This window comes from Thermobia domestica, chromosome 14 (genome assembly GCF_964235325.1).
Source record: "Thermobia domestica chromosome 14, izTheDome1.hap1.1, whole genome shotgun sequence".
Lineage (NCBI taxonomy): Eukaryota > Metazoa > Arthropoda > Insecta > Zygentoma > Lepismatidae > Thermobia > Thermobia domestica.
In genome coordinates this window covers 87,124,867-87,150,431 of record NC_137467.1, presented here as the reverse complement: position 1 = coordinate 87,150,431, position 25,565 = coordinate 87,124,867, and the positions used below count along the sequence as shown (strand labels likewise).

Here is a 25,565-nt window from a genome sequence, read left to right as displayed (position 1 = left end):
TAGCGAATCTTAGCAGTCCTTCCCCTTCTTTCCCATTATTGCATTGGTAACAGTGGCACTAACTCATGAACTTTAGCACTACTAGGGTTTGGTATTTGCAAGTTGCGTAAATTTCGAAACAGTTTACTTCTTCTCTAATCAGGGCCCGTAACTTGTGTGGGGCAGGGGAGGGGCAATTGCCCCCCAGGGAGGTTCCCCGCCGTTCGAAGGGGCCCATTTTGAGGCAAGAGTTTCTTAATCCGTATATGATACGAACATGAAATTATAAATGAAGCATCAAACAGTTTCACTACATTACATAAAGCAGCGCAGAAAAGGTAAATAAAACAAAAGTGAATCATTGGCCCACTTCAGTAAAAAACGTCTACTATTAAGGGCCCTAGAAATAACATTTATTCGTATGGTTTTGAGATTTGTCAATATTGTCCCCTGAATTAATTTGTCATGTATGGAAGGGGCCCAGGGGCGTAAGTAACCTGTTTGCCGTGAGGGAGGGAGGGCCCTAGAATGAGAAAAAACTTTTTCTAGGAGGCCCAAATACACGTATTAATGCTTGCGCCCCAGAAAAAAATCTAAGTTACGGCGCTGCCTTTAATGTTAATTTATTGGTACAGTTCTGCTAACAGTTAACTATATCAGGTTGGTCTCTTTAAACCTTGGGTCGTGGAGAGAAACAATCTTACAGGAGGATAGTATTCATATTTTAAGAAGGTGGGGAAAAGAGAGCGAGGATGAGAAAGATAAGAAGAAAGAAAGAAAGAGAATGAAAGGAACACTTCTCCATTTACTTCATAATGAATTTAAACACATATAAACGAAAAAGGGATATCGGAACCCACCACCATAATATTTGTGGAAGTGTTCGCAACATTCTGGCGTAATATATTCCCGCCAATTCTGGGTCCTCAGTGTTTGGCTCAATTCTGGCCTTACAGCAGTGGCGGATCCAGGGGACGATCGGGGCCCCCCGGAGAGGAAACTTTCTCATTTTATATATTCAAATAAAACCCATCCCAGAGTTTGGAGCTTTTAAAAGTAGCTCTAAGCAGCAGTACTAAAACCCACCGCCCACCAGAAGTCCGTCCTGTATCCGCCCCTGCCTTACAGAAGCTATCGTCTAGGCATTCACCTCGTGGGACTGAGGAAAACCTTAGTAAGGAATACCAGCCAGAGCTGGGTTCATGCCCATGCTCGATCTACCTATTTTAATGCCTTTTTTGTGTTGGAGAGTGTCTGGTAAGGGCACCCAAACAGGGTAAATGCGTACTGCTTTAAAATATTTACATGTTAAAATTCGCTTTAACTTTACTCGTACTTTGAACACGTAATTCAATGTATATTATATTCTTCTTACAGCAGCATGCTTTATTTCCTAATAGTTTAAGTCTATGGTTGTTAGTATTTATAATTACTGCATCATACTAATCCTTCTCAAAGCACGTTCAATTAGTATGAGATTCTAGACTTGGCAGTTTGCAACATTGCAAACCTTCACCAACAGGCAATAATGTGGCGAGAATATTTCCACCTATACTCGTATCGAAATTCCCAGCCTCTGTTTACAATCAGTACAAGATGTTTCTGTCGCCTTATCATGAAAACAACGCTGTCCAGCGAACCTAACGGTCTTCTCTCTCTCTGTGTTTATTGTTAACAACACAAACTGCCATCTTCCAATATTGCCAGGCGTACAAGGTTTTCGCATGCTTTCGAACAAGAACACTTGTACAAAATTGAGTGTGCATTATATGTAGGATTGTATTACATAATAACTAACTCGATTTGTCATAACGTTAATATCTCAGTCATCTCAAAAGCAGCAATTTATGTAGTAATAGCACTTGGTCCATGACTGTGCAGAAGTAGGTACATTCGGTTCGGCGATTCATGTGCCTGGCAACCATGAATTAACCATGTAGGGGTGAGAAGCAAGGTGTTGACGCTCGCACTACAATTGTTGTTTGTAAACAATTTTCCATCCTAGAGTGAACGGACAATAATAATAATAATAATAATAATAATAATAATAATAATAATAATAATAATTATTATTATTATTATTATTATTATTATTATTATTATTATTATTATTATTATTATTATTATTATTATTATTATTTTCTTACAATCAGAAAATAACAGACAAGATGTCCATAATTTTCCGTTCACAAAGCTACATCAAATTATAAACAAATATTACAGACATGTTCAAATTTGAAGTAGGAGTCCTAATTTCATAGTTCTAGAATATTTAATTTAAGGTTAAACCACCAATATAGGATTCTTAATTTGTTTATTGTACAGTTGAAGTGGTGATATCACCGTTGAACAGCAGATGGTGTTAGTGAGGGGGGGGATTCTGAAAGTGGTGTTTCAGTTGTAGATAGCTATCGTGGTTCCTATCATACAGTCTGAAGTGCTGTGGTTGCTGTCGTAAGATGTTAACGACATTCAAAGTGTTCAACAGTTCGAACGGGCCAGTTTAAAATGATTGTGACGTGTTTCGTGTAGACCCTATCAATCTTTAATTCTGTGTAGTCCTGTAATTGCAGCATAATGGGAAAAGCAAAAGACCTTTCTCCGCGTAAAATGGAAGTTAACAAAATACTTCTGGTGGAACTAAGATATACATAGCAATACATTGCTAGAGAGTTAGAATAGAATAAAAATCTGAGAGTAGAATCTCTGTTGAAATGAACAAGAGCCAAAATAAAGTAGGGAAGTGTGCGGAAAACCAAAGCTATCGCTAAGAGGTATCAGAAAACTAAAAAGATTGGCTCTGAGAAACAGAAGTGCAACTTCTAATAGACTTAAGCATAAAAATGGCTGAGTATGGTGCAGACATTTGGTCTGAAAGTGTTCGAAGAATTCTTTGTGCTGAGGGAATAAAAGCACACAGTCAAGAAAGAAAACAAATATTAGAGTCTACTCCAATCATGGCAAAGAAGCGCCTCGAATGGGCACGAGGCCTAGAATATTGGACTGCTGACAATTGGAGAATAGTGTGTTTCAGTGATGAATCATGTATCTTTGTGTCTGATGAATGTTCACAATATGTTTGACATTGATCCGGAAGGAATTCAAGTTGGGATGTCTTTAATAAACCGTGAAGCATCCTACTTCAGTCATGGCCTGGGGTGTGATCTTTGTTTTCGGGCGTGGAAGACTGTATATAGTAGAGAGAACAATGAAGCAAGACTAATACCTACAAGTTCTTCAATAAGAACTGATTTCCCACACTGCACTCTGGTTTGATGACGTAGAATTCATCTTTATGCATGATGGAGCCCCATGTCACCGGGCCAAAGCTGTAACAAAATTCTTCGAGGACAACGAAATTAGTGTTTTTCCGTGGCCAGGCACTAGTCCTGATATGAACCCGATTAAAAACTTTGGAGTTTCATGAAAGAAAACTAGAGAAGAAGCACATTAGAACCAAACTTCAATTTGTCAAGGAGATCAAGAATTTGTGGTATCACGATGCTGAATTGAAGGCAAAATGTGCTAAAATCGTACATAGGATGCCACAAAGGATAAAAGACTTAATAAAAGAAGTAAGGGATTTCGTAAGAAATATTAATCTTTGTGTGAGAGATAATTTTTTTGTAAGTGTTCCATTTCATTTTTATTTCCAATTTGGATATACACACTTTATAATAATTATATTTGAATGCTACGTACGCATTTGTTTTATTGATATTGAAAAGCATATGCCACACCCACTAGAAATTAGGAGAGAGTTACAAAGTAGTAATTTGGACTAAGTTCGAACGTATTTACTCGCGTAATGTTGAGTCTAATAATTTGAACACGTCTGTAAAATATTATAACAATATGCAATAAATGACAAACCAAAGAACATAAAACATAAATTAGACAAGAGATCATTTCAAAGAATGATTTGTATAATAATAGTAATACTGATAGATTTATCAAAAGCGGTTACTCTCCCATGATACGTATAGAATCTTAAAATATAACACTCCTATTGCATGTTTGACATGCTTTCTGTCTTAAAATTAGATTTATTGAAGTTTATTGTATGTGTCGGTAGTTCATCGTTTTAGTACTGTAATGAAACTGTTAATATCCTTTATCAATTTTTTAGATTTTCTTTTCCCACAATTTCTTTCGTACCAAATATCATTAACCATTTTTTTCTTAACCTGCGAAAAGTAAGTATGGGGGATCTCTCATACTTTCGTTTCATAGTGTGGAACTGCGACAGAATTCCAAACTTTGCGAATTAAATACTCAACTTGAAGTAGTACGTTGCAATAGACAAACAAGATGAAAAATAGAACCTGTTCCTCGGACGATGAATCTGCATCAAAAAGTCATTGGGCCTACTCGCTAGCCCTTGCTGTTTTTGCTCTATTGCGATAATTGTTGTAACCGGAAACCATTAATTTGAACCACTTCAGGTATGAGGGTTAATCGAGAAGACAGAACCTATTCTTCGGTGCTTAACCGATTCTAAAAGATCATATCTCGATATCTTTTACTGTTTTAGAATTACTGAAATCAGCATTGAAACTGAAAGTAGTAGTAAATTTCAACCATTTTATTTTTTATTTTTGATAGAGTGTTTTGTCAGCTGTGATGGTATGCTTCCTTAAGACCCTGAATCGATTGAAGGAAGTCACTTACCGCAATCTGATACCATTGTTGTTCTATAGTGATACTGTAAACCGGAATAGGTAAATTTATAACACTTTCAGTTTAATTAAAGGATTAACGAAAGAACTGAAACCTATTCTTGAGAAGATAATTCGATTGAAAAAAAATCTTGACATCTCTTACAGTTTCTGTTTTATAGAAATCAGTTTTGAAAACGCAAATAGTAGTAAAATTCAACCTCTTCCGGTTTCGATAGAGTGCTGCGGTTTAACGTTATATATGAATCAATAGTTTAGAAAAGGCCATGAGTCAGAAAATAGCGAGTTTGCATTAAGTACACTTTGTTACTACGAATTGCTCTATAGAAGTTGTCCATTTCGTACAATGACAAGAAAACTCTACTTTATGAAAAAAATGTTGATCATTTCGTGTCTAGCAGACGTTTCAAAAATTAAACAGCCTTTTGTTCGATTTTCACGTAACTTTATTTTTCTGAGTTATTACCGTTTCAAAATTACTGATTCATATTCTCTTGACACTCTGAATCTATCGGAGCAAACGTCTTCTAGCCATTTAATAACATTTTATTTCTATTGCACTAACTGTTAAAACTGTAAAGGGTTAATTAGAACCACTTCCGGTTTGTATAGAAGGTTAACGAAGAAGATGTAATCTATTCTTGGAACTAAAAGCGATTGCAAGAAAACGATCTCGGTATTTGTTACCGATTTTGCTCTGTGAAAAGTCAGTATTGAAACCGAAGTAATAGTAAATTTAAGACACTTTAGGCTTGATAAGTATTCCTAATAATTATTGTAGATTGCCTTAAAACACTGAATCGTTTTGTTTTTTTTTTTAAAAAAGGCTCATCGCTATCCGTTACTGTTTTCCTTCTATGCCGATAAAATTCGAAACCAGCAATGGCTAACGTCAGCCACTTCTGGCTTGAATATAGGATTAAATAATGAGATAAAACCTATTTTTGAGACGCTGATTCGATTGTTGAAAACACTACTGTTTTTGGCCTGATGCTTGTCGACATACGGTTGGTCGGAAGGACAGATCCGTTCTATAAGACTTCCGCTACGTAGGCATAACAAAGTTTGAAAATTAACGATTTCAGTAGTACATTAAAACTGTATATATATTGTCGTCAATGTACGTATTACTAAACGAAGCAGGACTGAAAAGAATTCCAGAGTTTTCATATTTCATACTTTGAGGGCACGGTGGCAGAGCCCTCACTTTTAGTGTTTGAGACCTTGGATCGATCCCAGATCAACTGAGTTTATGGAGGTCAATATCGTTTTCGTGGGGTTTCTCGGAATCCCACATTTTCATTCTATCAACTGTTTCATTCACTTTCATTGGTCAACTGTGTGCTTTATCCCAGAAAGAATGTAAGTTGGATATAAGACTTGAGATTTCACTTCAATTTGAATTGTATAACTTTGTTAAATTTATAACAAAAATGCATATAGATATATAAAAGTATATCCAAATATTTATTCTCAGAACCATGCAAGGGTTTTAAGGGTAGCAAACGTTCACTTATAGAGTGAAAAGTTTGTCTTCAGTGGGGGAAATCTATTTCGAAAAAAAAATGTGGAAAACAAAACAGCAGCAAAGTGCTTGTTTACTTTTTCCTTAATGGACCTTCTCTAAAACAAACATCAAAGTAACAAGTAAAAAGAAATCTAAATTAAGTCTAATTATGGTTAAGGAATAAATTAAATAATTTACTATATTTCACTAATATTTCACTTAATTTAAACATTAGTTTATGGACATTTCGAATTTAGCTATCCATCTATGTTAACAATTTAACCAACATTTCCAACTAAACTATTATGTTCTCATATCTAACATATAACCCATCTTTGACTCATGATAGCTGCCATCCATTTGCATTCATTGAACAGCTGACACTGTTTCTATACCTAAACATGTTTTAGTTTACTTTTTTAATGCATCATTTCAACAGTGCAACAGTTAGGAATTATTACTGAATTATATTGCATATTCGTTATCAAGAGGATTATTCATACGTTTTCCATAAAAGTTGTAAAATACAAGTAAACCATTATTCGAGAGCAGAGATAAAATAATTAAACAAATCATTTACTGGTAATTTATTTTATAAAAGTTTGTGCATGCTGGTTTAAACAATAACGTTCTTCTGTATCAGAAAATAGGAAAAAATAAATGTTATGAATTTATTGTCAAGTATGTCCATAAATTATTATGTATATACATATTCCTTTTCTTCTTTCTTTGCAGAATTTAGATGCTCTTCATGATCATCTGGGTACCTTATATCCTGGAATGAGAGCTCCGTCATTCCGTTGTACAGAGAGGCAAGAAGATGGATCATTAATTCTCCATTACTACTCAGACCGACCAGGGCTTGAATATATTGTCATTGGAATAGTAAAGGTAACTTTACACAAATTCAGTTTAGATATAGTAGCCAGGTAAAGTGTCTACATTTCCCCACTTAATAACTTTGTGTTTAATTATTCAATTTCGGTACGATTTCCTTTGGCATAGATTTGCCTTCTTGTAGCGTTGCCTGTTAAATGAAACGGGTCGAGAAATAATGTTTTCTCCAACTTCAATGTAGATACATAGGTCTAATTAGTGTACGTGACTTCAGCGCGGAGGACCTGGGTTCATGGCTAAGTGATTAATATGCTTATTTATTATGTGGGTAGTTTTGAGTTGATTTGCAGTGAGAACACTTACCTCACATGCAGCCCCAAATATTGGTTTGAATCTTGCTTCAGTTAGTATGCCGATTCTTATATATCTTTAGTGCTGAAAGACACGGTTAAACTCCTATTAGTCAACTTTAAGATGTTAAAATGTAGGAAATGTCCATCTTGTTAAATACCTGATACGAAATCTCTCACAACTTGCTTGATTCCCAAGAATTTTCTTTGTTTGATTTTTTTCATTTTTCGTTCGGTTGTGGTATATAAACAACATCTGGACGAAGAAGATGAGAATGGTTCATATGCCTCATTTGTATTTAATTTGTCAAATAGTGAATCATAAGTTTCGATGGATATTTGCTTTTTCTAAATCAAAAGGTCCAATATATTTCAATCAAAAATTTTCTTGTAGGCCTTATATCTGGAGAACTACATATAGTGTAACCAAACCCAAACTATCACTTAACTCAGTATGACGTGCTTATTAATTAAAAAAATATGAAAATTCGATTAACGACTGTTCAAACATTTTGAGACCCCTGATCCAAAAACTAATTATTGGCCAAGATCATAATCTTTTGATCCATTTTTCTGAATCACTCCTTAAATTCTTGTATTTTATTTTATTTTTATTTTTACTTAAGTTTATATATTTATTTATTTATTTATTTATTGTATCGTCTCTGAAGAAACATTAATAGCCATCCCTAAAGGGTTAAACTATATATGACTCGCTTTCTAAAGCCGAGATTTTTTTTTTCAGAATTTTTACTTGTTAAGCGACCTTGCTGACTTACGTAAATGTGTAACAAACTTACGCTTACAGATGATAATTATTACTGCGCGTCCGAAATGAATATTTAAAAAGTCCGAAATGAATATTATATTATTAACTATATGAGTGTTAATATGTTGTTTCATCTTTCCCAGGTCTATAGCCTGGATAAATATGAAAGGCACTATACTACGTTTAATGATATAATATATTTGGACTAGTTTATTTAGTTGCTTTATTTATTTATTTTCCAAAGGCTGTAGCGAGTAAGCTGCACAACACAGAAGTGGAAGTGGATATCCTGAAAACGAAAGAAGAATGTGACCATGTACAATTCCTGATAACAGAGAAGTCAGGTGGTGCTCAGGAGTCTCCTTTGGAATTAGATGAAATGGAAACTTTGTCTCTAGGTGTGTTTACGTTTGGCTGTTAACTGCTTATCACCTTCCTCTAACAGATATGTATAATCTAAATGTACATCATTGTCATTTTTTTTTAAAAAAAATAAAATGTTATAATTTTCTTAGTTTTTATTCTCGTGCTGTCTGTACTCAACAAAGGAAATCATCATTAAAGAATCATAAGAGTTTATATCCAATTATTTACGAATATATATTACTTCTAATCTGGGGGGAGGGAAGAGACATGGTGGCTCAATGTTACACGATATCTGATGTCAGTAAATGTTTTCTTTCTTATTTCCTTTTCTTTAACCCTAAAATGTACAGACGGATGCTATTGCTACATATACAAGTCAGACTGCAGTAATAGTTTGCTGGGGTATTTTATTTTTAATAATCTACCATGTATAATTGATTTTTTACCTCGTTCATTACGTCTTATGTATATTTTGGTATTCCACGATACCCCGTCTGTCTACTGCTCAGTGACATTTTTTATTTGTAGTTATGCAATATTTGATTGCGTTACTTTTTCTTAAATTAGGCCGCTATTGGTTCTTTGGACCTAACTGATAGTGACTTTATAAATGCTATACGAAATAATGGTGAAGCAAGTGACTATGGTAGCTTGGAAGATTTAAGTGAAGTTGAAGATAACGTCACACTTCAATCTGCCGAAATTCAGTTCAAATTAAATACAATATTCCGTATTTACATTTTTCAAAAAGATAACTAGTAATTGCGCTTCAGTAATATTCAGAGTCGTCTACAAATATCATATTAGACTTCGAGTAAATATCTTTCTGTTAAATTTAATAATAGAATATGAAATAGTTGTAGTTCAGCAGCACCAAATTTATGTACTATAAGTGCAGAAACCGTCTGTTTGTTCTAGGGTTAAGTCTTGTTCCATATGAGTATTTGATAGTGTCTCTTTCTCATCTATGACTTTTGATTACCTTTGATACAACTAACTTAAAATACTCATAAAATTTTACGTTCAAAGGTATGAGTACACTATTCTTCCCACTGTGAATTCAATAATAATTTACTGGTACGTCTGTTATTGTTCCTATTATTAGTGCACTTGAAACAGTTGCTGGTATCAATTTTTGATTACCACTAAAATGATGCCAGCATGTTAGATTTGCATTTATTTCACTGTTATAGCTAGATTGATATTATCTAATTAGAAACGTTATCTTAGAGAACCAAGATTTAATTTGTTCAATTTATACTATTGCTTAATAATGTTTATAGAAAGCTTTTTACAGCAAAATAATTTAGTGTTCCTTATACTTGAAATATTTTGTACGTTTTACTCTGATTAGGAAACAGGTTCTGTTAAAAGACCATTCAAGCTCTAAGTGGAAACTGAGATCTTTCAGTTTTGCATTCCTCGGCCGTGCCCTGTAGGCTGAAACAGACGAATAATCAATGAAAGTGATTGAATATGAAATTAATTAACAGAGTGAGAATGTCAGAGAAACGAGAGAATCTCAATGAAATCCACAGACACACTGTCTTCAATCACAAACTCATACAGCCTGAAATCGGACACACGATCCTTTGCAACAGAAGTGAATCCGCTACCATTGAGTCGAAGCGTCACATATTCAAATTCTACGATAATAAAGTGGAAGAAAGTGTCCAAATAAAAAGCATATACCAATCGATAAATCTATACCGAGCAAAATTGCATGTGTGAATGTAAATTGTAATGTGTAGTACCCAGGAAATGTGTAAAAGCTATACTTTAGTGATCAAAAGAATGAAATGAAATCTTTGAATTTTACGTTCCACGATTATGCTCGTTAGACTAAGAGAGATGACACTGAAAACAATGTTAAGAGATGTAAGAAGTTCGTGCTCAGCAGTAACGTGTGAGACTACTTCCAGGATTTCTGGTGCTTGATCACATCACTAAAATTTTTGTAGGATTGCTAGGTACTCTCAACAAAAAGTATAGAATAAAAATAAGACAATAAAATAGAAAAGAAAAAGAATGGAAGAAGAATTTGGAATTTTAAACTGTATTTCTTAAATTATAGTATTACCCGATTCTTTGTTTTTAAATTGGAGAGAAAATATATAAAATTTCGATAGACATTTTACCAGTGGATGAAAACATGCAATATTCCAGTTTTGTGGTGCTGAGGATTGAACATACCAAAATACTCTTCACTGTATTTTTTTCACAAGAAGATTAAGACTTCGTTTTAAATTTTGAATTGGACAAGCATTTATTTCTTAGTGCTATTTTCAGCTATTGTCGGTACCATATTGCCAATCAGGAATATATACTTCTCTCATTGTGTTGAAAATATAAAGGAGAACAAAAAATATCCTTTTTTTATTCATAAATACCAAAATTGCATGTTCACAAGGGTTAGTTTTCATGATTGCAAGGGCGAGGGCCTCGAAACCCTCCGCTAACCCTGAGTGATAATTCAAGCTCCTAGATCTTCCGATCGGAAGTGTGAATTAGAGAGCCCTTACTGATTTCAAAAACTTGGCGCTCCTTGATGAAATTTATAGTAAAACAAATTATATAAAGCATTTCATTATGACAATGTAAAGAGAGCAGTACACAAAACGATTACTAAGACATAATATCCTAAAACTATCATCATCGCTTTAACAATAATTTGAAACATCTCTCAAGTAATGTTTCAGGGTTGAATTTGAATATTTGAAAGGTATACTTGAATTCCCTTCTTATTCCTTAACGGCGCATGTTTCAATCTAAGTGAAATAAGAATATCCTCAGCTCCACTGAAATAATATCTATATTAAAATTGCATTTAGACATTATAGACGTTATTCTTTGCAAAAAAAAAAAAAAAAAAAATCCCTTCCCCACGAAGAATATACTCCTACATTTTCATCATAGTAACGTTATGAAAACCAGGCACAACCCAAGTGCTAATGATGTTTCAAAAATCATTTTAAATCTTCAAGTTATTTCTGCGTAATAGTATAGAAAACGTCAAAGACATGTTATGTGTTTAGAAAAAATATAAAAAATTGCCTATATTAGTCCCCTCTAAACCGAAATTTCCCTAAATGTCGGGCCACGGGTCACCTCGTTTACAATGAAGATTTTATATACCAAGTTTTATCTTCCTAACATAAAGATTTGGTGAGATGCACTATTTGTGGCATCGTTTTTTAAATCCCTCCCCACCCTTGGGATACGTATTTTAATAAAAATATCATGATAAAATTTGGCTTCAGGACAGTGCTAACTATGTTCAAAAATTTGTTTCAAACGGTTTACCTTATTATGTGATAACAAACAAGCCCACTTTTTAAATTTTTATAGATAGATAGTACAACATTTTGATTAAAGTGATTAGTTAAGTAATGCGAATTCCAGGTACGATATTATCTGTGGGATAAAGTTGTATACACTAATATTTCTTTAAGACGAATTTAACAAAATCATATATATATATATATATATATATATATATATATGAATTCGTTACAGATGTAACAAATAGTGCAAGTATATTTTCAATTTCAAATTGTCAAACAAAACACCGCCAAGTTGTATTAAATATTACAAGTTGTTCTGTACTGGCTGCATTAAGTATAGACTAGACGAAATACGCAAGTGTGCTGTTCAATTATCTTGTATTCATAATTACGATACATGCTTTGTGCACTGTTTTCTAAGCCTCTGTATAAATTTAATAGTTTACTTTTTTTAAAAAAAAAAAAAGTATTAAAATATATGTCCTTTACTTTTAGAACCGAAAGTGAGTCCAGCTACCTTCTGTCGAGTTTTTCCCTTCCACATAATGTTTGATCGTGATTTGAATGTCGTGCAAACTGGAACAACGGCAGCAAGAGTTTTGCCCCGAGTAAATGAACCTGAATGCAAAGTAACAGATATACTTGACATGGTAAGTAAGAAACCAAGGTTGGGAAGGCTATATGGGTCGTTCACAGTACAAGGTAATCAAGTGCAATTACAACATGTAAGAAAATTTTATAGACTGTACAGGCAGACAGTACTGGCATACAATTTGTATTGTACACTTAAGTAAAAAAAATAAGTGCAAAAGCTAACAGTTCCTTCACATTGAAAGAGTTATTTACCGTATCTTGAATGAATCTTTTAAACTGTAAAAAGAGCTGCAAATAGAGATTTGAAAGATAAAATATGTCCGAAATGACCGAAAGTCCCTTGTGCAGTGAACGCGCCATAACTTGTGGACAATTGTAGCATACTGCTTATTGCTAAATTTACCATCATCTTTTTGGATATTAATTTATGTCAAATTTTATTATCGATATTGATCTATTACTACGTTTTTAGTACATTAAATACAATATGCGTTGAATTTAATTGACGTTAGATTTAAGCCCGGGCCTTCGTAAGGCTAATACGAGGGTTAACGCAGAAGCATGACAAATATATATTACAAAAATGAGAATACAGCAAGAAATTTTGAAATATGTAAATGGAAGATTAGTACATATGTAAATTTTATATGCAGATAGTTGTATAATTTTCATAACCTCGTGAGGATGCAGCATGTAAAAATAAATACAATGAATTCTTCATTTCAATCGTGTTTTAACATAACTCAAAAGATGACAAACCATTAGAGGTAAATTCACAATCATGCGTAAACTCCAGAAACACATGCCAGTGTTATCCTGGTATCTAGACTCCTTCGAAGTAGTTTCCCAGAAAATCAACCACACACTGCCAACGATATGGAATGAGCAAAATACCCATCGCCTCATCATGAGTGAATCTTCTGATTTCACGGCTCATTGCTGTGGCGATGTCTTCAAGTGTACGAAAGCGTGGTAGACGCAATGACTGTTTCAACTTCGCTATGAGGTCGAAATTGCAAAGGGACAAGTCTGGTGAAAATGGTGGATGCTCAAGTACTCCCAACCCTCATTGCGCAAGAAGATTTTGCGCACACTGTACTGTGGTGTCATAATCATGTCATTTAATGGATTCCTTAAGAGGCCACTTCAAAGGACTCTAGATTCCTTATAGACTTTACGCGTAATTGTAATTGTACTTCTAATGTCTTATAATGTTTTAATTCAAAGTAAACCACGTATGAAACAAACGGTTTCTTGCACTCATTTTTCTCGTGCTATATTCTGATGGACATATGTGTATTCATACAAATCCCTGTATACAAACTTTAAATATGAACTAATCTTCCATTTGTTAATTTCAGAATTTCTTGTTTCTTTCACATTTTCATAGAAACAAATATTTGCCATGACTTTCAAAATAATCCTTGTATAAATTTCATATATCTTTATCATGAGAACTACGTGGTGAGCAGGTGATTCACCTATTTATGCTCTAACATTTGTGTATCTTGATGGATCGTTCTGGACAAAACCCTGCAGTTGAATAACCGACGAATATACAACAATAAAACTATTTATTTATTTATTTTTCATTGAAGTATGAAGAACGTCTCGTTCTCAAAGTTCTTAATATATTTTTGAAATTAAACACCATGGCATTCAGGAAAAAACATTCTTATAACGTGAGAATCAATGTGTTAAGTATAATTAATTAATTTTCTCAATGTACTGAAATAAAAAAGAAAATCAATATAAGTGAATCAAGAAAGAGAAGATTAATGAGAGATGTTTAATAAATTAGGGAAATTGCTCAAACAGATATGTTATTGATACGCGTACGATATTCATTGAACTGTTGAAACAGAATATAATATTGGATTGTTTCAGTATCAGGTAATTCATTTGTTAATATTTCTGTATATTTTCTTGTAAATAAATTCAAACCAGAGTTTACTAACTGTATTTTCATGATTTCTGATAAATTAGTGATGTTGAAAACATTGCCAATTTGACACAAACTGTTCATATTGGGAAATAATCTTCACATGATCCCTGAATTTATTTCTATATTTAGATCTCGGTGGCATAAGATTCAGTAAGGAATGTTCGTAGATCAAATGATTTCACACTTACTCAGAAATCGGCGAAAATTTAGTAAGTTCATTCTGGTTTCAGATAGCTCTATTAATATCTGTTGAATTTGGAAATTAGTAATATTGTACACCAAACAGGAGTTCCTCTGTCTCGTTTCGAAAACGTGTAATGAAAGTAATGTCTCCCCTCAAAGAATGTTTCTCTTTGTAGGAAGAGTTCTGTCTCGTCTCTAAAAAATGAATATGTTTTTACTGAAATATCTCTGTCTCCTCTTGAACCATGGAAAATTTTGTCTCGTCTCAACTTCCCTTGTATGCAGCAGTAGCAGTTTAAAATTAAGAACAAGAAAAAAAAAAAACACCTTGTGATTCGTTTGTTGAAGAGATAGTGAGTATGGTACTAAGAATGATAAATACTGTTTACTGTATATTTTTCTTTAACAGGTTCGCCCTCATCTGGAGTTAACGTTCGACAACATTTTGTCGCACATTAATACAGTCTACGTTCTAAAGACGAAAGAAGGAGTAATGGAAACAGATATTGAAGGAAGTCCAATTCCAATTCCTGTCGAATTTGCTAGCTTGAGACTTAAGGTGAGATTGTCAGAAAGCAGAATTACCTAAATTGATAACGGATTATTTCAATGTATAAACGAGATCAGTAATTTCCCACTGTAATGCCACAGTTTGCTGTTTTGGAGTTTCAGTATATCATCTCACTAAAAGAAAGAAGTTGATAAAATTCCAAGCGTTGATACCAGACAATGATGATATAGAGAAACAGGATGTATCTGCGAAGGTTTCGCGGATGCACTAATAATCGATTCATGAGTAATCGTACACTGCCAAGACTTGTTTTATTCCATTCTACCTACCTAGTTCTATCCTCCATTATCCTCAACCTGTTATCTTTCTCTGATCCATAAGCCTTCTCTTCGTTCATTCATATGTGAGTTGGTCATGACTGAACAGGTTTCAGGGCCAAAATCTCAATGGATAGCTAAAAATTAATATATTTTTCTACAATATATAAAGTTTTTCACTATTTCTTATCAATCTTGTTTCTGTGTATTTTGTTTCTACAAAATCTGTTTGTATACTTCAAGACGTTATATACACTCCACATACCTACTACATAGGAGTATGTATAATGGGTTTTCTTAAGGTACACAGATTCGATTTTTTAAAAACGAAATCAGAGATGGAGTAAAATCCGGAGAAACTATTGTTGGCTATATTGCTTATTACTTAGAACAACTTATAATATAAATCTAATTAGTATAAATTAAAGATACAGTTTTACTATACGGATCCACAGATTGTAAAATGTGCAGAAAAATTTGGGTAGGACTTTAATTTGCCCATTTTATGTTGGGAACAGATCCCAACCAACCCCTTCGGGGTTTCTAACCCGTTCCTACTACTACTACTACTTATACTATGGATTACTATGGATCCGTACAGTAAAACTGCACGAAATTTAGTCCTCATTTCATATGTTCGAACTTTCGACAATACAAATAGAGCGGGATGCTCTCCTACTTTACGGCGGCATAAATGTGTATGATCTACAGAAGAAACTTGTTACTTGATATCACAAGAGGATTGTTGTTACACGACAGAACATAACCATTTTTTCCCTCTTGCTTTTACCATAAACACTTCTTTGTAATTAGATTCCGGGGTTGTCGCTCCAACTCAGGTGTGTCAATGAAAATGATGGGATACGTATTCGCTGTGGTTTCCATTTACCCAACCGTTTCGAAACAAATGACCCGGTTCAAACTATTCTGCCAGCTTTGTAGCTTTTACATTTCACAATATGATGCAACTCACGACATTACACCCGGTGGCACGTATAAGTTTGGGATTCGTCTAGTTATAATATATCAAATTCAAACGCAATTGTCTCGTTCGGATCTCAGCGGAGCCACTTCGTGACCCTCCCTTGTTAGTATGGCTAACCCCATTACGATTATCATAGTAACATTGTACAGTGGTTGTTCCGTCTTACATCCGTAGCTTTTACACTAATATAGGCTAAGGGTGATTGAAGAACGTACATTTCGGTTGCTAGGCTTTGCAATCAGCCCACGTCATGTGACAATATGTGAAAGCTATTTTATTCTACTTTGATCAGTTTAAAACGCAAATTACTTTGATGTTAATTATGTCGGGAAGTATGTAAATGTTATCGAATAGAGCAAAACTTGTCTACTCTCGATGCAAGCCTTTGTATTATGTTTTCTCCATAAGTGACGTAAAGGCAATACTCTAAATAGAAGAGGAGTAGTGTCCGAGGTATACATCCTTAGATCTTCAACTTCGAGCACTGCGTAAAGGAATAGCAACGCAGTTTAAAAGCCGAGATCTTCCTATCTCGAAAATTTTCAGTGCGTAGCTGATGCTTGTTGTGCTGGGCCATTGGTCATTCACAGCCGCTCATGAACCATAGCTTCAGGAAGTCAGTTTAGTACTTCTCTATATTTCCTAGTCAATTTCCTCACTATTTCAATATGCATTTATTATTTTATTACCAACGCCCTAGCTACACTGGAATATCACTCCTCGTGAGATCAGCGAAGTTAAGCAGTACCGGGTCTGGTCAGAGGAAAGATAGATGTGACCATTCGTACTCACCAGACGATGTCACATGTCAAATAATAATAATAATAATAATAATAATAATAATAATAATAATAATAATAATAATAAATGGCCCCAGAATAGTTATTAGTTAAACTAATTGAACTAATATTAACATAATTATGAAAGTTTTATTTTCATGAATATATAATGGTCAGATGTAACTTCAGTATAATCAAGTATTCCAATTAGAAACTTAACATACTTTTAATATTATGTTTTAAAGAATGGAGTTGGGAGTATGCCTTGCCAGAACAAGAAAATAATCTTTCTGGTTCCAGCCATAATTTTATGTTTTAAAGAATGGAGTTGGGAGTATGCCTTGCCAGAACAAGAAAATAATCTTTCAGGTTCTAGCCATAAGAATGAGCGAACATCGACAAAGAAAGAACATTCGATCGGGAGTCTTTCGAAAATTGTGAGAAATGTATGCAAGCATGTCTGTTAGATAGTAAAAAGTGGGGGTATTTTGCCAAGTAAAACCATAAATAAAATTACAGCAGACACAACGGTGTTAATATAACCACAGTGAGGAAAATTTCCGTGATTTAGGATGTTTCATCATATAATACACCAACCAAAGAAAACATCAATAAAATTAATCGTCTGTTGATAAGATAGACGATCTTACGAGATACTTAGTCCAAGTACAATATCGGTTGAACGAGCGGTCCAGGATCGATTCTATTTTCCGAGCAGTACCAAAAATGGATAATAGCCCGAAACATCTCGGACGTAAAAGTTATATTATTATTATTATTATTATTATTATTATTATTATTATTATTATTATTATTATTATTATTATTATTATTATTATTTTAATAGGAGAGAAATTTACTTGCTGAATGATTTGTGGTTATTCCTGTTTATTTACATGGTTATTGGTTTGCAACACTGAGTACGGAGAACACATCTTCATTATTTACCCTGGCGACAGGGAATGCGGCTAAGTTTATATAATACTGGCAACATCCGACTGATTAACCAACCGCACTTGGCCATTAATAATCTTTTGACAGTTTTACTACTGATAAATAAACTTGGTTAGCTATAGAGGCTACTATAGTGCTCATTAACTATAGTGCTCATTTTCCACGTAGTACTCATTAACGAAGATATGATGAACCGAAGCGCTATGTAAAGGCAAGTGTACAAAGCGATCACAGTTGCCACACGCAAGGCATATACTTTAATGCAATATGAGGTGTTTTTCCACTACCTCTTTTATGCTGATCGTCGCTGAAGCATAAGCTCCCTGCGGACGCATTCCCACACTAAACATGCGATCACCTGCTGCTCTTCTGCCCTAATTCAGTTAGATAGTATCCATGCTTTTATCGTTGAGATAGTATTCACGTTGGATTGCATTTTTAAGCTGGTTACCGATTTACACGCAGCTCCCGTAAAGTCAATCTGTATCTAGTAATGCAATGCCTCCCTTAGGAAAGAATTTCTAAGGTACTAAGGGTGCATTTTGTGCTAAAATCAGATAATATTTCAGGAATGTAAGTGAGCCATCCAAAAATATAATAGTATCTAAAGATTCTTAGGTATTCAAACTGACCGACTAACTATTAAATTATTGTCATTATACTCTTGAATGTGTTTTGGATAACAGTACAGTTTTTGATGCTGTTTCAGTTTAAGTAAGCATAGATTTGTAAAATTTATGGACGAAATGTGTTATACTATTTCGGAGGACAAATAAATAAACATTATAGGTATATTGTAATCTCATTTCTTACATAATGTAAAAATGTTAAATGCAAAGTGTGCTTTTCGCTACGCTATATTATATAATGAACTTATGATCACATGCAGAACTATATGAGACAGTGTACAAGCAGGGGCGTCATTTCAGACTTCGCTTGAGGGGGGCAAGAACACCCTCGACATAAGGTTTCAAGTTTTGTACTAGTATATTAGTATACAATCGATTACAGCATATGTATTTCTCAAACTCTTGGGGAGGGCAATTGCCCCCCCTGCCCCCCTAAATGACGCCTCTGTGTACAAGATGTCATATAAGTGTTGCAAAGCTGTGCCTCAAGCAAGACATATCTTTTATGCCATATGAATCGTTACTTTCCAGGACAATAATGCTTCATGTTACCGACCGAGAATTGTTAATACGTGATTCAAGAATATGACTATTACGAGATTTTGGTGGCCTCCTACTGTACCTGACATCCAATTGAACATTTGAGTGCCATTATGAGCACAGCACTGAACAAAAGACTTTTCCGAACAGGAGGGAACTCATGGAATAGATAATCTGAACGTGGCTTGATGAAATCCTGCTCTTTTCACTTTGCAATAGTCTTGTTACCAACTACACTCCAGTGCGGTTGACAACACTCCAGAAAGTCCTTCTTGGATACAGAAAATACTAATTTAGTGCATTGTACCTCTTGATGTTCGTACCCAATATGTCTCATTCTTAATACATCCCATGATTTGTTGTGCGCTATTCTTCTTGTTTTTTTGACATTCATGTATTATTCTCTTTACAAAGGTTTTGTTTAAAACACAGCTATCTATATAGCCTGTAGCTACCGACATATGCATATAAATTAATTATAACCACGTCAATAAGCTGCAGTTGTAACATATGTATGTATTAAGAATGGATTGATTATTGCTAAATCATATTGTATATTGTAATATTATCAGAAATTCACGTACAAAATCATTTTGGTTAATGAATCTTGTGAAACTTATATCCGAGCAGGTGTCATTACTTATCTCTACAGATTTTATTATAAAAATGTTCACTTCTCTTCGTATTGTCTTTATAGTAAATTATGTTCAATTCTGTTTGAAATGATCAATTAATAGATAACTAGTATAATCTTAATAATTAACTAAGTGTTGATTGTGTTACAGGGTCAAATGCTTTACATTCCTGAATCAGATTACATGATGTTTCTCTGCTATCCAAGTGTAATGAATCTGGATGACTTGACAAGGTTAGTTTTTCCTTATGCCTATTTACATTTTAGTGTATATGTTTGAAATGTATTACAAGGTAATAAAGAGAATACTTGTAACTAATGAAAAACTTTATACATACATTGCAATCTAATGCCACGATTGTTTAATGATTTGGTTGGTATCAGGAATTAATTTCCCAATTGCTAGCCACCGTTTTTCTTTACATTTGCTTTGATCACACTTTCTGTTTTGATTAGGATTGCCAGCTCTATCGTATTATGACAAAATTTTTATTTTTTTTCCAATCTCTCAACTTGAGTTATTCAACCTCCCTATTAAGATAAAACGGCAGCAAAATGGCGATACGAACTCTGTAAATGCAAGTAAAACCTAATTTTTTTTACAATTCCCTAGTGGATATCGTTGATTTCAGGCGTGAGCTCACGTGGTTTGGTACCTGTAAGTCCACTATCTCATATAACCTTGCTGCTGAAAAGATATTAAACTCGATAAAATTATGTCAAATCTAATTCTTGTAGCTTATACTATTTTCGTTCTTACATAGGCAACCTTGTACTGTACAAACATCAAAATACCTTGAGATTATCTGCTGTCTCTGAATACTCTGCAATATTTATTTCGGTATTCTGTGTAATACAATCTTTTAAATCTAAGCATTGTTCACTCATTCATAAGAGGCTTAAGATTGTAACAAAATTCCACCCATTTTTTTAAAAAAAGTTGGCAACTCTAGTTGTAGTCTGCGATATGTAGCACACTAAGTGGAGTACGGTCTTGCTGTGAAATTCGTTTCTTCTCCTAATTCGATCTAAATCAGGACTTTTGCGTTGATCCAGAATTGTGGAATATTTGAAAGAAGAGCAATGATTGTTGCTGATGCTTTTATAACACATTACCATACTAACATTAATAAATTCCGTTATAGCCGTTCGTGAGACATAACGACAAGGCTTTTACTTTTAGTCATTAGGTATGAGGAATATTTTCTGTGTATATATGACAGAATAAAAATAAATATATCGACATATTGTGATTACAAAACGGAAAAATACAGTGATATCTTCGAAATTAAATTTAATTCCTTCCAGAACCCAGTTTAATTTCCAAACTTTCTTCTGAACGTATTAGTAATGCATTTATCTGTTTTTGAATCGCACAAACGTGATTTTATCAAAACAAATGTAGCAGTAAATACATTAGTTTTTAAAGTAAACTATTAACAAATAGTAATAATGTTTGAATAGAAATGTAACAACCTGTATTTACCTTGGAAATATATGGTGAAGGCGAAAGTGGAAGCTGAAGAAGAGAGATTAAGGCGATAAACCTTCAATTGTAACGTTAGGTAACTATGTTTCTGGTGGCATTAGTGTGTCTACATTCTTTGCCTTTTCATGCCTTTTGCTAAGGTATAACTTGTAGAGGATTTGTAGTCACTGGTCGTGGTTTCTTTCGAGATTCAACGTTCCAAAGTGGTATAATGTTAGTAACCATTTTTAATTATTCTAAAATCTTTTAGCATGTTGTCATTGAACAAGTTAACACATCTATTAACAAAGGGAATTACTAGGGTTGCCACTTAACAAATTTGAACTGAACAACAAATCGTGCGGTATATGCCTAGCTGGGTAAACGTAAGCTCACACATAAACAATGTTTTTAACATTCGAATTCCGAAGCAGCGTTCATGTTTGGAAACCACATTTGCTCTAATTTTTTGCTAGGGTGCCCAGTAGTTGATGTTGCCCACGAGGTAAAACAGTTTTTATAAAGGTCTTGTCCCGTAAAATTTTATCGAAGTCTGTGTCGTCTCGATTCTCCAAGAGTTCTGTTTTGACTCAATTCTCGACCAGGTTCTTTTCGTTTCGTTTCAAAAATGTCTCTAATCGTCTCGAAAATTTTTTATCTTCTCTCGTTCCCTGCATGTATGCACAGAAAACTACCGACTATACGGCCTAAAGCAGAAAAAGTCAGGCTTAATAACAAAAACATAACATAGACTTTATGGCAGATTTTTGTAATTACTAACTACTTACACGACCTATACCATTGAAAAAATACACTCTTATTAGTATTTTTGACCCCTTAGCATAGAACCCTGTGCGTTATAAATATTTGCTATGTGTTGTATCGTTTATTTTGAAATATATGTATATATAGAAAAGGAAAATCCAAGAATAAAAATATTGTACACATCTTAAGATACATTTAATAATGTCTAACTTAATTCCAGAAAACATGAAATAATGTAAACTTGGGGCCCTCAACTTATCCAATAGCATACTAACACAAGTCATACGTATTGCCCAGCAGCAGCTAGAGTATCGCAGCTTGAGAAAGTATTTTGTACACAGTAATTACATGCAATAATTTTGTAATAAACAAAACATTAACTTTGATAAATGATTACACAAATGTAAAAAAAGGTTTGTGTAAAAGAATCAAAACTTAGTTTTTGAAAATATTCTTAATATGTGACTGCTTGTCCTTCTCTCAACAGCGTTTTTATGAAAGCGTTACAAGTCAAGTAGACCTTTAAAAATATTTTTAATTTTATTACAAAGTCTTTCTCTCCCCGTCTTTCTTTCTTTCTTCTTTCTATTTTTAAGTAAGCTGGACACCGGATAATTGATAGTCTATTGTACTTAACTTCTAGAAAGAGTAGTTTTGGTTGATTAATCCAATAGGTCCAGTGGCGGTTCTTGTCTAAATCCAGCATGATTCAAGCAGCATAAAATGAAGTGGCCATCTTCCTGGATGCTTACAAGCATATAATATTCCGGTGTACTGCAACCTATTCCTGCCCGTTTTAGTTAGGTTGCGCCAAATTAATGTAGGAATTTGAGTACTTTTACTTTGACACGTACCAATGGCCGTAAAACATGCGGGCTGTGTGCCTTTTTTAATATCATTCTAAATCCTCTGTTTAGCACTTTACAGATCTATATGTCACAGGAACGTATCTGTATATTTGTATATTTTCATGCCTAAGAGAATAGAAACCAAAATACGATTTTAACAAGAATATTTGAATTTGGTCACAGAGGAGCCCAAATAATTCGAAACGTTAACGAAAGTAAGTGTTAAATTAAGACAATGTGAGCCAACATACAAGGGAGGTTTGTTCCGAAACTTTAGTTGAGGTATCTTACCCTTAGAGGATAAAAAAGAATACTAATCCGTTCGGTATTTAGAGATTACGAATCAAAGCTTATCCAAGAAGCACATCTGCTGAAAAAACAAGATATTGCAGAGAAACTACGTGTTGATCATTTGGCAGTAACATACCATTCGCAGAACTAGAAAAGATTAAAAGATAAACGAATTGACAGAGAACAAACAAGTCGGCGCTTTGAACCTATTCTACACTGCTACTACTTTCCGGTGCGGAAATGATCAATTATTCGAACATACTCACATAGGAATAAAAATAATTAAATCTTATACTACAGCAGCCGTCATACTCTATCAATGTTTGGATGAAGTTATATACATGATCAGTCAATCTTTTCGTAGGATTGTCATTTTTCAAACATGAAAAATGGGAAATTGTGAGCAAATGATTTTCATGACATATTTCCCGCAAATTTTAAGTTTATTTTCTGTCTTAAATATTAACATAGTCATCTATACGTTATCTGTTTCAAGTTAGAAAACATATTTTTAACAAATTTGCAACGCTATTATTCAAGTTACTACATTCATCTGTTCACTAATATTTAATTCTATAAGTATTTTTGAACCTGTATTTACAACTCAGATATACTCGTATGTGCGAAAAATTTTCTTATGACTTGTGACCCAGTTGTGAAACCTAAGCATCATAATAATACAAATCTAATTTAATAGATTGGCCTACGTCTTCTGAACATAAATTAACAAGGTTTCAAACTTCAATTTCCGTTCATGATCTGAATCTAACACCTGGATGTTTTTGAGATTAGTTATAGCGTTAATATTCTATCACAAACATTAAGAACATTTTATTTATACGCAAGTGACGAAATATCATTCTACTCTGATTAAAAAAGAAAAAAGTAAAGAAAAACATATTATATATGCTCGTCGCACAGATGTAATATACCTCACGTAACAACTATTATCATACTACAGAACTGAATGAGCAGCTATTTATATCAGTCAGCAAATTGCAGCCTAAGTAGCATATTCAACCATATTAGCAATGAAAATGTGTAGGTATGGAACAAGCAAAGCAATTACCTATATTTTCTTCTACTTCTTGGATATTCAATGAGCTTGGAGATACAAAGTATTGTTTTCGTGTTATATCTAGTCTATAGAGGAATATTTGATTTTTTAAAAAATGAACACAATATTCTTTGAAAATCGAGACGAGTTGAGACACTTTCATTATACTTGTAATATTTTACGTCTCGTCCCGAACTTGGAAATATGCTTCTCGCCTAATTTTCGAGGTCTCGTGTGCAATGCTATCAGTTGTTCGAGTTCTGAAGCAGTAGGATTCAGAGAGCAATACTGTATAAATACTTCATGTTACCTATAGAATAGCATATTTCTGTAACAGGCAGGATATTGTGAAGTTATTGGGTCTTCCATTTTGGCTCTAATTCCAACCGTTTGTAATAAAGACAAATAATTGTATTGTTTTCTACGTTTATTGGAGAAATAGGTGTTTTATTATTTGATGCTAATTACACATGTTATCGACAAGCAACATAGAAAGAAACAATATAGAAATTTTGATTAAATAGTGTTCGATAAGAAAAAATAACATGGGAAGAAGCAAATCTTCAAATATATCACTAATGATGACTTGATATTCACTATACCAATTAAAATAAAAGGTCCTCAGTCATCTAGAAGCACAACATACTTACCACAACTGTCTACTTTGTATCTTATGTTACGTGATAAAAGTGTACAGCGTACAAGGGAATGAAAATTTATGTTTATATGTTCCAATAAACGCAAAATTTTGCTAATTTCCTCAACATAGTTGCAAAACTCTCCATTCACCGATATGAGAAGAAAAAGAAATCAGCCTAATGAATGGGATTAGTGTCAGTGTCGAGGAGAGGACTTAGAAGTTATAATTCAAGAAGAAAGTATGAAAGCTACATTATATCATTTTTGAACTGTCAAACATCAGGAAACTTGTGAAGCTTCTGTAAGACTACAACATATGATCGACAACCTGTGTATGCATAAAGTGAAAAGCAATAGCAGCGGATGTCCAGTGGATATAGTCAACTTTCCATCTGGTGCTTATCTTGCTGGTATTTTATCCTATGCAGAACAGCAAAGCGAAAGGAACATACTACGTGTAACAGCAGAAATAATCAATGTGTAACTACTGATGATACTAAGAGGTGGATCTCAACCACAAATGGACATTCTGCCATTAGTCGAAACAGAGATGGAATACATTGGGCAGCAACTAAGATGCAATAGTGCCTCTACTATAGCATAGTTTATTAACTGGAATTATCATCAGGACTTGACAATACTTCTGTCTCCCTCT

The 25,565-nt window shown here is 33.8% G+C and overlaps 1 protein-coding gene across 1 annotated transcript in view; it reads left to right on the top strand.

The window, feature by feature from the left end:
* The window catches only part of Gycbeta100B (guanylate cyclase soluble subunit beta-1-like), a 207,036-nt gene that overhangs the window by 145,829 nt on the left and 35,642 nt on the right, over positions 1 to 25,565 (top strand). The window contains exons 5-9 of the mRNA XM_081738661.1: positions 6,901 to 7,056; positions 8,366 to 8,519; positions 12,267 to 12,421; positions 14,903 to 15,052; positions 19,994 to 20,076. Coding sequence (XP_081594787.1) covers positions 6,901 to 7,056; positions 8,366 to 8,519; positions 12,267 to 12,421; positions 14,903 to 15,052; positions 19,994 to 20,076 — 698 coding nt within the window. The remainder of the gene's footprint in view (positions 1 to 6,900; positions 7,057 to 8,365; positions 8,520 to 12,266; positions 12,422 to 14,902; positions 15,053 to 19,993; positions 20,077 to 25,565) is intronic.